The 14,122-nt window shown below is 23.7% G+C and overlaps 1 protein-coding gene across 1 annotated transcript in view; it reads right to left on the minus strand.

The window, feature by feature from the left end:
* The window catches only part of LOC100211283 (DNA topoisomerase I, mitochondrial), a 38,831-nt gene that overhangs the window by 17,977 nt on the left and 6,732 nt on the right, over positions 1-14,122 (minus strand). Inside the window, exons 2-9 of the mRNA XM_065818771.1 lie at positions 12,168-12,195; positions 7,876-7,925; positions 7,612-7,725; positions 6,273-6,373; positions 6,080-6,131; positions 5,941-6,003; positions 5,712-5,798; positions 2,096-2,156 (exon numbers count right to left, since the gene is read on the minus strand). Coding sequence (XP_065674843.1) covers positions 2,096-2,156; positions 5,712-5,798; positions 5,941-6,003; positions 6,080-6,131; positions 6,273-6,373; positions 7,612-7,725; positions 7,876-7,925; positions 12,168-12,195 — 556 coding nt within the window. The remainder of the gene's footprint in view (positions 1-2,095; positions 2,157-5,711; positions 5,799-5,940; positions 6,004-6,079; positions 6,132-6,272; positions 6,374-7,611; positions 7,726-7,875; positions 7,926-12,167; positions 12,196-14,122) is intronic.

The raw sequence follows: 14,122 nt of genomic DNA on the forward strand, positions 1-14,122 counted from the left end.
ATGTTCAAAAATTTATCAAGGTGAAAAAAATTGTATAGCGAACACTTTTCATCTCACTACTCCTAACAGCTCCTAAACTTTGTTGTTGATTACAACAGCAAAAATGTATGAATCGGAATTGATACCAAGATGCAAAAAATTTGAATAAGAATCTGACAATGTTGTGTTGCTAGAATTAATTATTGAGAAGTGTTTTTATGATCAATATGTTTGTTAATAAGAAAAAAGAGTAACAAAATAATTGAGGAATTGCATTTAATATTTAATTTAGTATTTAAACTTTTTTTTATCTATTTAGTATTTAAACTTTTTTGGGTGAAACAATTTTTTTTGGGAGAAGTCAAAAATTATTATAACTTGACATAAATATGAGTTGTAGGAAAATAATAATAACTCTATTGAATTTCAATGCAAGATTTTGAAATAAATCATTATGGATACTTTATGGTATACAGTATCACCACCTTAAACGATTTCAATGGGATTTTTCATCAGCATTAGAGTCTCAAATTTTCAGGGTGTGGTCTGAAATAGCCAACTATTGTATTTCAGTTTCATGTCTAGCTAAATTACGTTTATGTAAGGTATAAAAAAAAAAAAAAAAAAAACATAAAAGTCTTTAATCCAATAAACAGATCATACAATATATTTAAACCAATATATGGAAAAAAAAATTAAGGTCTTCTAAAAAAGCCTTAAAAAATAAAAACCCATAAAAAAAGCATGTGTTTTGAGCACACATTTGACATTAAACAATTAAAAAAATAAAAATTTTATTAATCATTATATCTGGTCAAAAGCATCTGCGTCTTCTCATATTCTCTCAGAAGTTCGGTTTGACACGGTACAAAATGATAATTTTCATTTCGTGCCATTTTTACGAAACAAAAAAATATCATATTTTGTATCGTATTTTTACAAAACAAGTAAAGCTTGTTTTGTTTTGTACCATATTTTTATGAAACAAGAAAATTTTGTTTTGTTTTGTATTGTTATTTACAAAACAAAATAAACTTGTTTTGTTTCGTATCGATTTTTATGGAATATTTCATAATTCCACGCCATAAACAGATATTTCGCGATTCCCACGCCCCCAAGCAATGCATGAACTTTAACATTCAAGCAGAATAAATGCACATTCAATACTTACTAACTTAATGTTTCATAAACGAAAGTTTACGAAAGCGTCATTTTCATAAGATTTAATGCATCAAAGAAAAGTTGCAAACATATACGACTTTATAATTCATTAAAAAACGATAACAAAGAAGTTGTCAACTGTAGGTATATTTTACTGTAATAATTTGTTAACTTTAAGTTCATCTAGACATTAATTATATGTATATAAACTTGCATTAAGAGATTGCAATCTTTGTTTGAATGAAATATTTCAAATTCTATTATATAAAGGAGAGAACCTACTAAAAACGAAATTATGCTAACTTTCAATATTCTGCAAAACTGATTAATTTATTGTTAAAAAATTTGATTTCTCCTAAAAATATTCTACTTTTTTAATAATTTTCAAAAATATTTTTCACAAGTTATTATAATAACTGGCAATTCTTGTTTGTCTTGTTTTTCACCGCTTAATTTTGGAAAAAGTTTAATCTTATTTCGTTTTGGATTGGTTTTTACAAAACAAGAAATTATTGTTTCAATTTGTACCGTATTTTTCACGAAACTTTGTACTTTTTTTTGTTGTTGCAAAATTGTATACAAATTGTTTTGTTTCGTACCGGTTTTATCAAAACAATAGTTTTTATCATTTCGCCTCGTTTCGTTTTGCACTGTTTTGAGACACAAATGCTTACTGGTCAATATTTCAAAGCTGTTGAAACTGAAATAAGTTTTTAAAATAAGTAATTATACACCCAAATAAAATTGTTCAAATACTTTTTTTATTATTTTATTTTCAAAACACTACAAAACAAATGGCATTCTGGTTCCAATGTAATAAAAAAAACCTTTTTGCTTTTCCACCATCTTTTTTCAATCATCGCATAAAACAGCAATGATCAAATAGGTTCTCAAAGAATCTACCATTTTTAGATTTTACAAATAATCTACAATATTCATATTAAAAATATCTTACCATCATAATAAAATTTAACATTTTTTGGCATAGGTTCATATTCAGGTGGAAAGTAAGGACCCTACAAACAAAATAAATATAAAATTTACTAACTTTAAAATATATTTTTACAAACTTAAACAAACTATCTTCATTTTATATTACCTTTATAAATTTATAAAGGTAAGTTTATATTAAAATTTACAAAAAATAACTTATTAAAATAAAAACAAAAAACTATTCAATTATTTCATATTCATCTCCATTCTAAATCCATTCATAACACATATTCCCATGTTAAGACTCAAAAATATAATAAGTTAACATTGTAAACTTATTATTGAATTTAAAATATTAGTTTAAATAAATAAGTTAGCTTAAATTATTTTATATTAATAAATTAATTAGTTTAAATATGTTTAAAAAAATTAGTTTAGTTAAAGGAACCATTTTACTGTTGTTGTTTTTTTAGAAATTAATAGCATCAATGCAAATTTCAATAAAAACCAATTGTATATATGTTGTATATATATATTGGCAAAATACAATACTTCAATAATGCAAGCAAATTGATAACAAAGGTCAAAGAAAACTCAAGTGTATAATAATAATACTATTAAAAAAAAACAATTTTTTTATAATTTAAAACAAACAAACAAAAAACAAAAACATAGTAACTTTATTCTATAGCTTTTTTTTGAATAAATCTATGGGTTTTTTTCTTTAAATTAAATTCACCATGCCTGAGAGTTATCAATCGAATAATGTGCTTAAAATTAAAAATAGAAATTTTGCTAGTACTAAAATTTCTATTGTTTACCTAAAACTTAGTTCTCAATTCAGTTAATCGACTAATAAAATTGCAATGTTCAAATAAAACTTTTTAAAAAAATGAAAAAAAATAAATTAACAAAAAAGACCCATAAAAATAAAATTAAAAAAATGACAATTTGACAGCCTTTAAAAACTGGTGTGAAAAAAACCATGTGTCTTTCAAAAAATCTTTTTCTAACAAATCTTATTTTACATTCAACTTATATTAGGCTTTTAAATTATAGAAAAGCAAAAACTCAACTTTTATGATTTTTCATCTTCACACTTCATATTTTAAAAAAATCTGTATTATCTTTAGTACAATCACACTTTGCAACAATCATCAGATATGTCCTTTATAATTTGCAACAAGCATCAGATATGTCCTTTGTAATTTGAAACAAGCGTCAGATATGTCCTTTATAATTTGAGGAATGTGTTGTGAAGTAATTGTACTTATACTTTCTTAAAATAATTTTTCTTTAAAAAAATATATTTAAAATGATATGTTTTTACAAGTTATAAACAATAAATATTAAAATAAATTATTAGCTAAACGTTGACTATGATAAACTATTACCTAAATATTGACTAAACTTTGAATCATTTATAACTCTTGCTAAAACCGTGACCATGATATCAATTAAAATCATTTTTTTAAACAATGTTTCAAAATAAAGATACGATGACAAAGAAAAATTAACAAAAATTAATTAGTTAAAACATTGAAAATTCGTAATTTATTTTTAAAAATACTAAATTTAATTTAATATTTTGGCGCTCTTTGAAAATTATTATAAAAAACATTATTAAAGTACGAAAAATATATATCTGAATACTATAATCATATTTAATTAAAAAAATTATTTTTCACTTTAATGATTGTAATAAAAATAACTTTTGGGTCATTCCATGCCAAATGGACCAACACTTTTCAACATGGATCCCCTCATATTTTGATGAAACTTAATAGGTTTGGTAATATCAATGAGAAAAGCAATTCCTGAAAATTTCAGCATAAAATCTTTTGTGGTTCATTAGGTACAGTCGTTTGAAATTTCTGATTTTTTCAAAAATAAAAACTTCAGTAGCAAGAACATGTTTTCTTCATACTTTGAAGTTCTATATTTTTAAAACAAAATTTCAGAAAACCTTCTAGTTTTTTTTATTGTATACAACTCTGGACTTACTTAAATAAAACTCGACATTGAATTCTCAAATGTCACATTTTTCCCACAATGGCTACCTAAAAAAGCTAAAAAAAATGTTTGCAAATATAAAAAGTTGATTTTTGATGGGTCGATATACATGCAATTTAAGAAGCAAAAAGACATATTTTTTTAGTTTCTATATATGGTAGGCTTCCAAATTTTTTAGAATTTACTGATAAGATACAAATCAGTAAAAAATATAGATTTCTAAAAATGGCTGCGGCTAAATCTTAGAAAAATGTGCCTCCGCTTCAAACCACCGGTAACCAAGGACCAACACTGGTTTTAATAATTTTTTTTTCGATCTAATTTAATAGACTTTATTACAGTGATTTCAGAAAAAAAAATAGTGGGTACTCATGGGGAAGTTACAAAATCAGAACAACGAAAATTGCCCAAAATGCATTAAAAACAATAGAAATAAAGTTGTTGTACTTTAGTTTGTGTTATATATTCTAATACAAAGTATGTATGAATTTAAAAGTATTTCACAATAAGTACTAGAAATAAGTTTTTAATTAAGCTTGAATTAAACTCAGTTTTTAAATAGCCCTAGCTCTTACCTGCCCCCTCCCACCCTATTCCAAGTATTTACTTTTTAACATGCACATTTTTGCCTTGAACTTAGAAAGAAATATGTCTGATGTATGAAGTGTCTATATACACAAACAAAGAGTTCAACATACACATTTAAAAGCTGTGACATAAAAAACAAGCAAATTATTGAGTTTTCTTTTTATATCTTTTTTTACTTATTTACAAATTTTATCATTTCCTATATATTTTTTGTGCCAAAACTTAGTTTCAAAACTTGTTTTTAATAAAATCTTTTTAGGTAGTAATAAAAAATAAATGGCAAGTGCATCGCTAGATCTAACTCAATGTTCCATTGGAAAAACATTAAATTATAATTGTCATGAAGTAAATTTTACCAAAATCAAAAAAATGAAAGGTTTTGAGGAATTAACAAAAAAAGATCAAGAACTTGTACACTTGTGGAGTAAAGTAAATCATATTCAAACTATTTGTTATCACCATGAAAAGGTCTACTTGGATAGAAATGAAACTTTGTATAATGGAAGCTTTTGTTGCGATCCATTCAACAAACACTAAGTTAAATTAAAAAGTATTTAAAAAGTATTAAAAATATCACTTTTTACTTTAAATTATTTTTATGTTTTTAAACTAAAAACCTACAATAACCATATAAGGTTCTGACAAATATTGATATCACAATTCACTATCATGTATTTACAAGTTATAAACAATAAATATTAAATTAATTATTTGTAGTAAAAAAAGTAATTGCAGTAATTTAATTAAACTTTTAAAAATAAAATTGTAAGAGAGTAGTTATTAAATTCATTTAAATTATCAAAAACTCAAATTGCAAAAAATAAACTTGAAGTGAAATAAATATTAACTCAACCCAAATATTAAAAAAAAAAAAAAACATTTGTAAAAAGTTCAATAAAAAATGAAAAAATGACAGAACACACAAAAATATAAAAAAAAAATTATTAAAAAAGACCCATAAAAAAATGACTACCAAAAGCCTGAGACAAGCGCTTGAAGTATTTGAAATTTTAAGATAAAAGATTCATTAGAATTACCTCATGACTTAGTGTTTTCCATTTTATACCATCTTGATGAGGATCTTCATCCCACCAACGCCACACTTCTTCCTCTTCTTCTTTTTTCTTAAAATAATTAAAACCTAAATTTTAGCTATAGAGTATTGCTCTCATGTATTGTGTTTAATAATTTATCTAAATACATTTATAAAATAATTTAAAACAAATATTTAAAGATTTATATATTAATATCAAGTAATGAAAATACCACTTTTTTTGGCTTCTCTTTATTTTGGTTTTTGCTTTGAGTTGAATTTTTATTTTTCTTGACCTAAAAAGTTATTAAAAAATGAAGTTTTTAGAAAAAGATAAAATAAACTTTTCACAAAAAAAATTATTGTACTTACATCTTCAAAATCATTGTTCTCACTTTTTCGTTTCCTTCCTTCAACTTTCACTCTCAAAAAACCAAAAATTATTTCCATAATTAAATTGTAAGGGAATTTAGAAAGAAAAAAAGAATGATTTGAGAAGAATTTAGCAAAAATTAATACATGCAAATATATAGATTTCTTTTAAATTTCTTTTAGAACTGCTTACTTTGCTTTAAGAGGTTTATCATCGTCACTATCTGACTCTTCTTTCTTAACATTTTCTAAAGAATGGCCATTAGAAAGAGACGAATGATTTTCTTCTTTTTTCTGTAAACCAAAAGAATGGGTTCTTTAAATAAAGTAATTATAGTATCAGTAGCAGTAGTAGTAGTAGTAGCAGTAAGTAGTAGTAGTAGTAGTAGTAGTAGTAGTAGTAGTAGTAGTAGTAGTAGTAGTAGAAGTAGTAGTAGTAATAGTAGTAGTAGTAGTAGTAGTAGTAGTAGTAGTAGTAGTAGTAGTAGTAGTAGTAGTAGTAGTAGTAGTAGTAGAAGTAGTAGTAGTAGTAGTAGTAGTAGTAGTAGTAGTAGTAGTAGTAGTAGTAGTAGTAGTAGTAGTAGTAGTAGTAGTAGTAGAAGTAGTAGTAGTAATAGTAGTAGTAGTAGTAGTAGTAGTAGTAGTAGTAGTAGTAGTAGTAGTAGTAGTAGTAGTAGTAGTAGTAGTAGTAGTAGTAGTAGTAGTAGTAGTAGTAGTAGTAGTAGTAGTAGTAGTAGTAAAAGTAGTAGTGTATAAATATTGATTTTAATCATTAATTAAAGGTTTATTAAGATAACTAGAAAAAGGTTTTCAAATTTTTTAATAATTTTTCACAATTATATCAAAATTAATTTATCTTAAAAATCTGACTTTTTACTTAAAATAAAAAATGAGATGTTGCGTTCATATTAAAATAAAAAATTAGATGTTGTGTTCATATTAAAGAATGACAAAAAAAAAAGAAGTTTGGGCTAAATTTTTTTGATTAAAACAACAGAATAAATGCATGCCAAGGAAAACTAACTTTTTTTTTTTTAGTCAAAGCTCGCCTTCTCCATTTTATTTAGCAAAACTAACATGTTTGCTGAATTTAAAATAACATTAGATTGTAAACAATTTTTGTAAACTTCATTTATTATTATAATTAAAACATCCATTATTTTAGAAAAGTACTTTAAGTGCTTGATATATTCAATTTACCCTTATGAACTTGATGAACTTACCCCGTAGGCATCATGATCACTTTAATCAATATATAACTAATTACTTTAAACAACCCTATATTTTTGAGTTTCTTGTGTTTGAAAAAGATTTTATCTCCCATTATTTTAGTTAATATTAGTTCTTAATTTTCTAAGTTTTTATTTTATTACTATACTTTTTATAGTTATAATTATAGTTTACTGTAAAAACATTTGGAGAAAGTTAATTAAAAAACATCTTTTAAATGTCACTGTTGCAACTTACCCGTTGCAACTAACTCCAGTCCCTACATATTTTGCCACTATTTTACTATATAAAAAAAAACATACAGGACTTAACAACTCTTGTTTGATATTTTTATTTGTTTGCAACTTTGCTAAAGGTACTTCTTCTTTCTTCATTTTAGGAATTTTTGGTAGTTTCTTGATAGCCTGAGGAGTAATCTAAAATAAATTGACAATAATCTCAACTAATAACAATATCAGATCTTCCAACTTCTTATGGTAAAATTGTTAAAGTTGGAAGATCTGCAATATTAAGTAGCATTATTTGTTCAATAAAAAACTTCTTTTATAAGATAAAATATTGAATACTCCAGCAAGAATGTTGATTTCCTTAGGAATTATTTTTCCATTGTTAATATCTATAAAGAAAAAAGAAAATAAATATAAAAAGTTTATATATTATAATACATATAAGTTATAATATTATATTGTTAAATATTACCATTTGGAAAAACTAAAATTAAAAATAAAAACTATAAGTTTTATAATATAAAATAAATATAAGTAATATTATGTAACATCACCTATATATAAGTAATATTTTGTAACATCACCTATATATAAGTAATATCTTATAACATCACCTATATTTAAGTAATATTTTGAAACATCACCTATTTATATTTTTTATGTTTATGAAATTACTTTTCTATTTACAGCTATTAAATAGGACTTATACTAATCACTATTTTGTTACAAACTTTTTTCAACATAACTACAAACTTTGTTCAACATAACTACAAAATAATAGTATAAAGGATAATATGTAGTTAAGAAGACAATTTCCTAATATATTTTTTGCACTTTAATTCTTAAAATGTGTGCTTTAATTTTTTGGAAAAAGGAGAAAAAACCAAGATTAATGAAAAAAATGATTACTGCTCTAACTCAAAGCCTAAGTTGATGTACTTACTTTACCCTATATAGATATACATTTGTCAACCTTTTACTTAATTCCATACAGCTTTTTCAGAAAAAGAAGGAAAAAATGAAGAATAATGAAAAAGATAACGAAAAATAAAGAATAATAAAAATTTTAAACAATATATAATAATTAAACTTATTCTTCTGAATTTAAAATAAAAGCCTTTTTTTGTACTTTTAATTTGCTCAAAATGTAAAGTTAATAATTTTTAACTGATATGTTTTTTATAGGGTTAATTGACAATAAAAGCCTATTAAAAAAGGTTTTTTTAGGAAAGAATGAGAATTCACAAGCCCAATGTATATAATGTTTGAAATCTTTTTTAGTTTAAAAAATGTAAGATTTCAGGAAAATTAAATTTTTTTTTTGATTTGGCAGAGTATTTTGAGTTAAATTCAGAAAATTATTTTAATAACATTACAGGCCTTGTTTTAAATAAAAAATGCTTAATGCATTAGCTTAACGCAATATTTGACGTCATAAAATTCTCTTTATTTTTTAAAGACATTAACTTTTTTAAATATGACTTTGACTTTTTTTAATTGTTGATGTGTGACTTCTTTTGGATTTTTTAAATGTGTATTGAAATGCATGGCTTCGAGTTAGTTGTTATTTAACACCAATAATATTAATTACCGCAAAACGAGTTAAATGTAACAGGTTTTTTATTATTACTATAAAGGAATGTTTACTTTTTTTTTAATAATATTAAATAATTATATTAAATTTTTTTTTTAAATGTTTGATATTAACAAATTTCTTTCTTTTGTTGACATTTATGCGGTAGTGGTGTAGTGGTAGAGCACTCGCTTCATAAGCGAGAGGTTCCGAGGTCGATCCCCACCACGTCTCTGGTAGTACCGCGCTCAACACATTTCTCCGCGCAGCGACCTTGTTCGTCAAGGTTTCGGAGTTACAGAATTGAGAGAGGGTTATACCACAAAGCTTTCTCGTCTGTAGTGGCCTTTTTGGCCTTCAGCAAATGAATTAAAATATGTTAAATTTTTGAGTTTTTAAAATGATTATTTCTTAAATTTCTAATTGTAGCTTAGTAACTACAAATGATTTTTTATTTAAAAAAAATTAGTAAGTAAATTAGTGACAATTTAAAAAATTATGTTAATTTATTTATTTTATTTATTTAAAGTTTATTTACTTTATTATTAAAATTACATCGCTGAATAAATCGTTTATTAAAAAAAATTTGCTGCGATTAAACTTGCGTTATAAATTTTGCGTTTAAATTACGTCTTGTGCAAACTTTTAATGCAGCCATTTTATTCAAAATTTAATTTTAAGTAAAAAAAAAATGTTTAGGAAGGAAAACCGAAAAAACAATTGCGATAAAACTGAGCTGATTTTTTTAAAGAACAAATAAAATTTAAAAATTGAACAATATTTATATTTAGTAATATATATTTGTAAATTTAGTAATATATATTGTAATTTTTTTTAACAGTATCATTAACAAAAGCAAGCCTAACGTTCCAACCATGGTTCTGATCCTATTACCTCAGAACTTCAAAGAACTTTTTCTCCAACCCATCTCTTGCATCTAATTACCACACACCTCTTTTCATCCCAAAGAAACAGGGTAATTCATTGCTAGACAATAAAAATCACTCTAGTATCCAATGCTAAAATTATTTTTATCTTAAACTCATCTACAGTTTGTGGTCCAGACAACATTCCTGTTATTGTCTTACAAAGTAACTTTCTGAACTATTTAACATGTGCTTAACCAAAAATTGTTTACTAGCCTGCTTGAAAGTGACATCTGTGGTTCTAATTTTTAACAACTCTGGAGAACACTGACCTCTCTAACCATCATTTCTCTATTGTTAACATGTTATTTGAGCCTTTAATTAATGAATTTCTAATATTTCATCTTGATTCCAACCACTTACTATCTGACAATTAATACAGTATTTGATCCTCTTAGCTCTTATTTGTTAAAACAGATAGGCTCTACTGTGCATTAGATTGAGATGGTGAGGCAAGGGCTATTGCTGTTGACATATCAAAGGATTACAATAAAGTCTAGCATGCTGGACCTCTCTATGAACTCACTTCATATGGTGTATCTGAGAAAATTTCTAAAATTATTAAAACATTCTTTTCTAAACAAAATATTAAAGACCCCTTGAAGGCCAAAACTCCTCTTTATTTCCAATGACTTCTGGTTTACCACAAGGTTCCATCTTTGGTTCTGTAATGTTTCATCTTTGATTCTGCAATGTTTCTCATCTATATTAATGATCTTAAATATGATCATCCAGATCAAACTTTAAAAATCCAGAAAACAATTTGCTAGAAAATTTCGGAAAAAATCTGAAATATATTTCCCTTTTATTTATCTTAATTTAGCTTAAAGCTGATGGGTTTCTCAATTTTTTGAAACTTTTCTTATAGTCTGTATGGGTTAATTGAAAAATTAAAAAAATACTTTAAAATATATTGTAAAAATATATACTTAAATTTTTATTTACAGAAAACTTTTTGCAAATCCTGAAAAACTAAAAGTTTAAAGAAATATCCGGAATTCCAGATATACACAAAACACAATAACCCCAAATCTGATCTCCCTTATGAGACAACTTGGAGCTTGCAATTATCCCAAATTGCTGATATTCCTATCTATTGATCAATGCAACACTCTTACTTAGTCCTCTATTTTACATTCATAAGTCCGATTATACTGAACTCCTATAGAAACCATATGTATAATCCATTGCAAAATTAGCATCTGCTAAGCTTGCCTCTAAAAACTTTTATTCCTCTAGTTTTTTATCTTGCACATGGTTTAGAATTCTAGCTCGCCTTCATGTTTTCCTGACTCTTACAATTTACAGTTTTTCAAGTTTTTTTTAAATCACATTTATTCGCTCTTCTATTCTTTGTTTTCATAGTGGTAGCTTGCGATCTTACTGGGAGTAAATTAGTTAAGAAAAAAAAATTAGTAAAACAACGATTCTTTTAATTTCTATAAAGTTACTTTAAAAAAAATTATTTAACCATCTTTTTATTCTTTTATATTTTATATTCTTAAATAAATGCCTTTCACTCTATCCATTTATTCTTTATTTAAAAATAAAGCTTATAACCTTTCAAAGTTGCTAAGAAATTGTAAAACAAATCTTACAACCTTTCCAAGTTTAAAGATTTTTTTAAAACTAAAGTGTTTCAGACTGTATTAACATGTTATTAAAAATCATTACTAATAAACAATTAATAAAAAATACAAATTTAAAAAAATTAATTATATTTATTAAAGCTATATTAACTTTTTTAAGTTATATTAACTGCTTTAAAAAAAAAATTAGTTTATTAAGTTATAAATGACAATTAAAGTGATTAAAAGCTCGAAGTTGTGTTTATTTCATAAATATTAGAAAATAAGTTTTAAATTAATTAAACTTAGCAAAACAAATTATTTGTGGAGACATTATGAAAAAAAGACATATCAGCTTTTTTGATTGTTTGCCATCTTACTTTTGTTTTTAAACCTAATTTTAGGCTTATGATTCTACATTTTTTTGTTATAAAAATATCTGGTTTGATTAATGCATAGATGCATTTACTGTAAAAGCCATTTTAAACAATTTTTTTTAAAAGCTAAACTTGGGTAAAGTGAAAGTTATAGTTATAAATAAAATAAAATAGCAAGAAAACTGACCAGCCATCGTTCCGTCTTCTTTTTTTATCTATATAAAAAAAAAATTATATAGAAGATATTTTTTCAAATTTTATTATTCCCAAATTTTATAATCACATAAGAAGTTTCCAGAACTAAAATAGAATACAAGTTAATTATGAAATAATTTAATAAGTTAATATATATATATATATATATATATATATATATATATATATATATATATATATATATATATATATATATATATATATATATATATATATATATATTTATATAGGGCTTATTATAAAGAAAATTGCCATAAAACTAAAATATGTTGTCAACATGTGTGATTATGGATGCTTGTCATTAAGTCATTATTTTGCCAAAAGTTTTTATTTATTACAGTGTTTTTTTGTCTGTAAATATTTGGAAATTATCTATTAGACAATACATTTGAAGAAAAAGTTCTTTTGACTTCCCAATCACTTCTTAATTGTTTGGACCTAATTGTATTTTTTTTTTTTTTACCTAGGTCTTATTGGTTTTATTTTGGAGAATAAATTTCTAAAATAAATGTTTAATATAAGAAAATTTTTTAAAATTTGCTTAATTTAGTAAAATTGAAACATTATTAAGTTAATAGATCAAACAATAACAAAGATTAAAAAAAATTCATTAATTTTAATAAATAATTTGAATAAATTAAATTTTTAAAATGTAAACATTTATTATTGTGTAACATTTTTACCAAATGTTTTTACAAAACTTTACCAAATGTTTTTACAAAAATTTTAAAAATATTGCTTATAATAAACATTTATTTTAGGGGTCTTAGTATAAGAGAAGGACAGAATTATTTTTAAATCTAATTTCAATTTATTATCAGCATTAACACTATTAAGTTAATAGATCAAATAATAACAAAGATTAAAAAAAAATTCATTAATTTTAATAAATAATTTGAATAAATTAAATTTTTAAAATGTAAACATTCATTATTATGTAACATTTTTACCAAATGTTTTTACAAAACTTTACCAAATGTTTTTACAAAAATTTTAAAAATATTGCTTATAATAAACATTTATTTTAGGGGTCTTAGTATAAGAGAAGGACAGAATTATTTTTAAATCTAATTTCAATTTAAACTTCATTAATCCATATTAATATTTTTTACAGAACACATATTTCATTTGGCACAAGACGTATTTTATATGCTTAAAATAGGTGTTAATACATTTTAATACATGTTTTAAATATCTTAGACACATTTTGTGCCTGCTGGATTAAAAAATTTAATTCTAGTTTGGCTTGCAGTCAAATGAGCATTTTTTTAACAGCAAAACATTTGTTTTGATCTTGTGACTTTTAAATAAGTTCAGAATTAAAGAAAAAAGTTTGTTTTTCTGTTTTTATCTTAATTATTTTATCTAGAAAATAAAGCATTTGTTTTGCCTTTTTTTTTTAAATTATTTTATTTAAAATTTAGATAAAGCATTTGTTTAATTGTTTAGAATTGAAATAAAATGTCTGTTTTGCCCTTTTTAAAAAAAGTTAAATCAAGTGTTTGTTCTTTCGTTTTTTTTTTTGAAATTTAAATGAAATGTTTATTTAGTCATTTTTGTTTTAATAATTTTATTAAGAATTAAAATAAAATGTTCGTTTTGCTTTTTTTTTTTTTAATTATTTTATTTAAAATTTAAATGAAGTGTTTGTTTTGCTGTTTTTAATTAATTTGAAATATCAAATAAAATAAGGTTTTAAAAATTTGAGATTAGCAAAAAATTGCCAGCCTCAGACACTATCAGATCAGAATTGTGAAGGTCGACCTAAATTCTGATTATCACAGAAAAATTTAAAGCAAATTTAAATCTATTTTAAAATTTGCTTTTAAAATAAAATGAATGTTGGATTAAATCATAATTTAATCCAACATTAATTTTAATTATTCAAGAAATAATGAAATAAAATTAAAATGTTTAAAAACTTAA

This window comes from Hydra vulgaris, chromosome 15 (assembly GCF_038396675.1).
Source record: "Hydra vulgaris chromosome 15, alternate assembly HydraT2T_AEP".
Classification (NCBI taxonomy): domain Eukaryota; kingdom Metazoa; phylum Cnidaria; class Hydrozoa; order Anthoathecata; family Hydridae; genus Hydra; species Hydra vulgaris.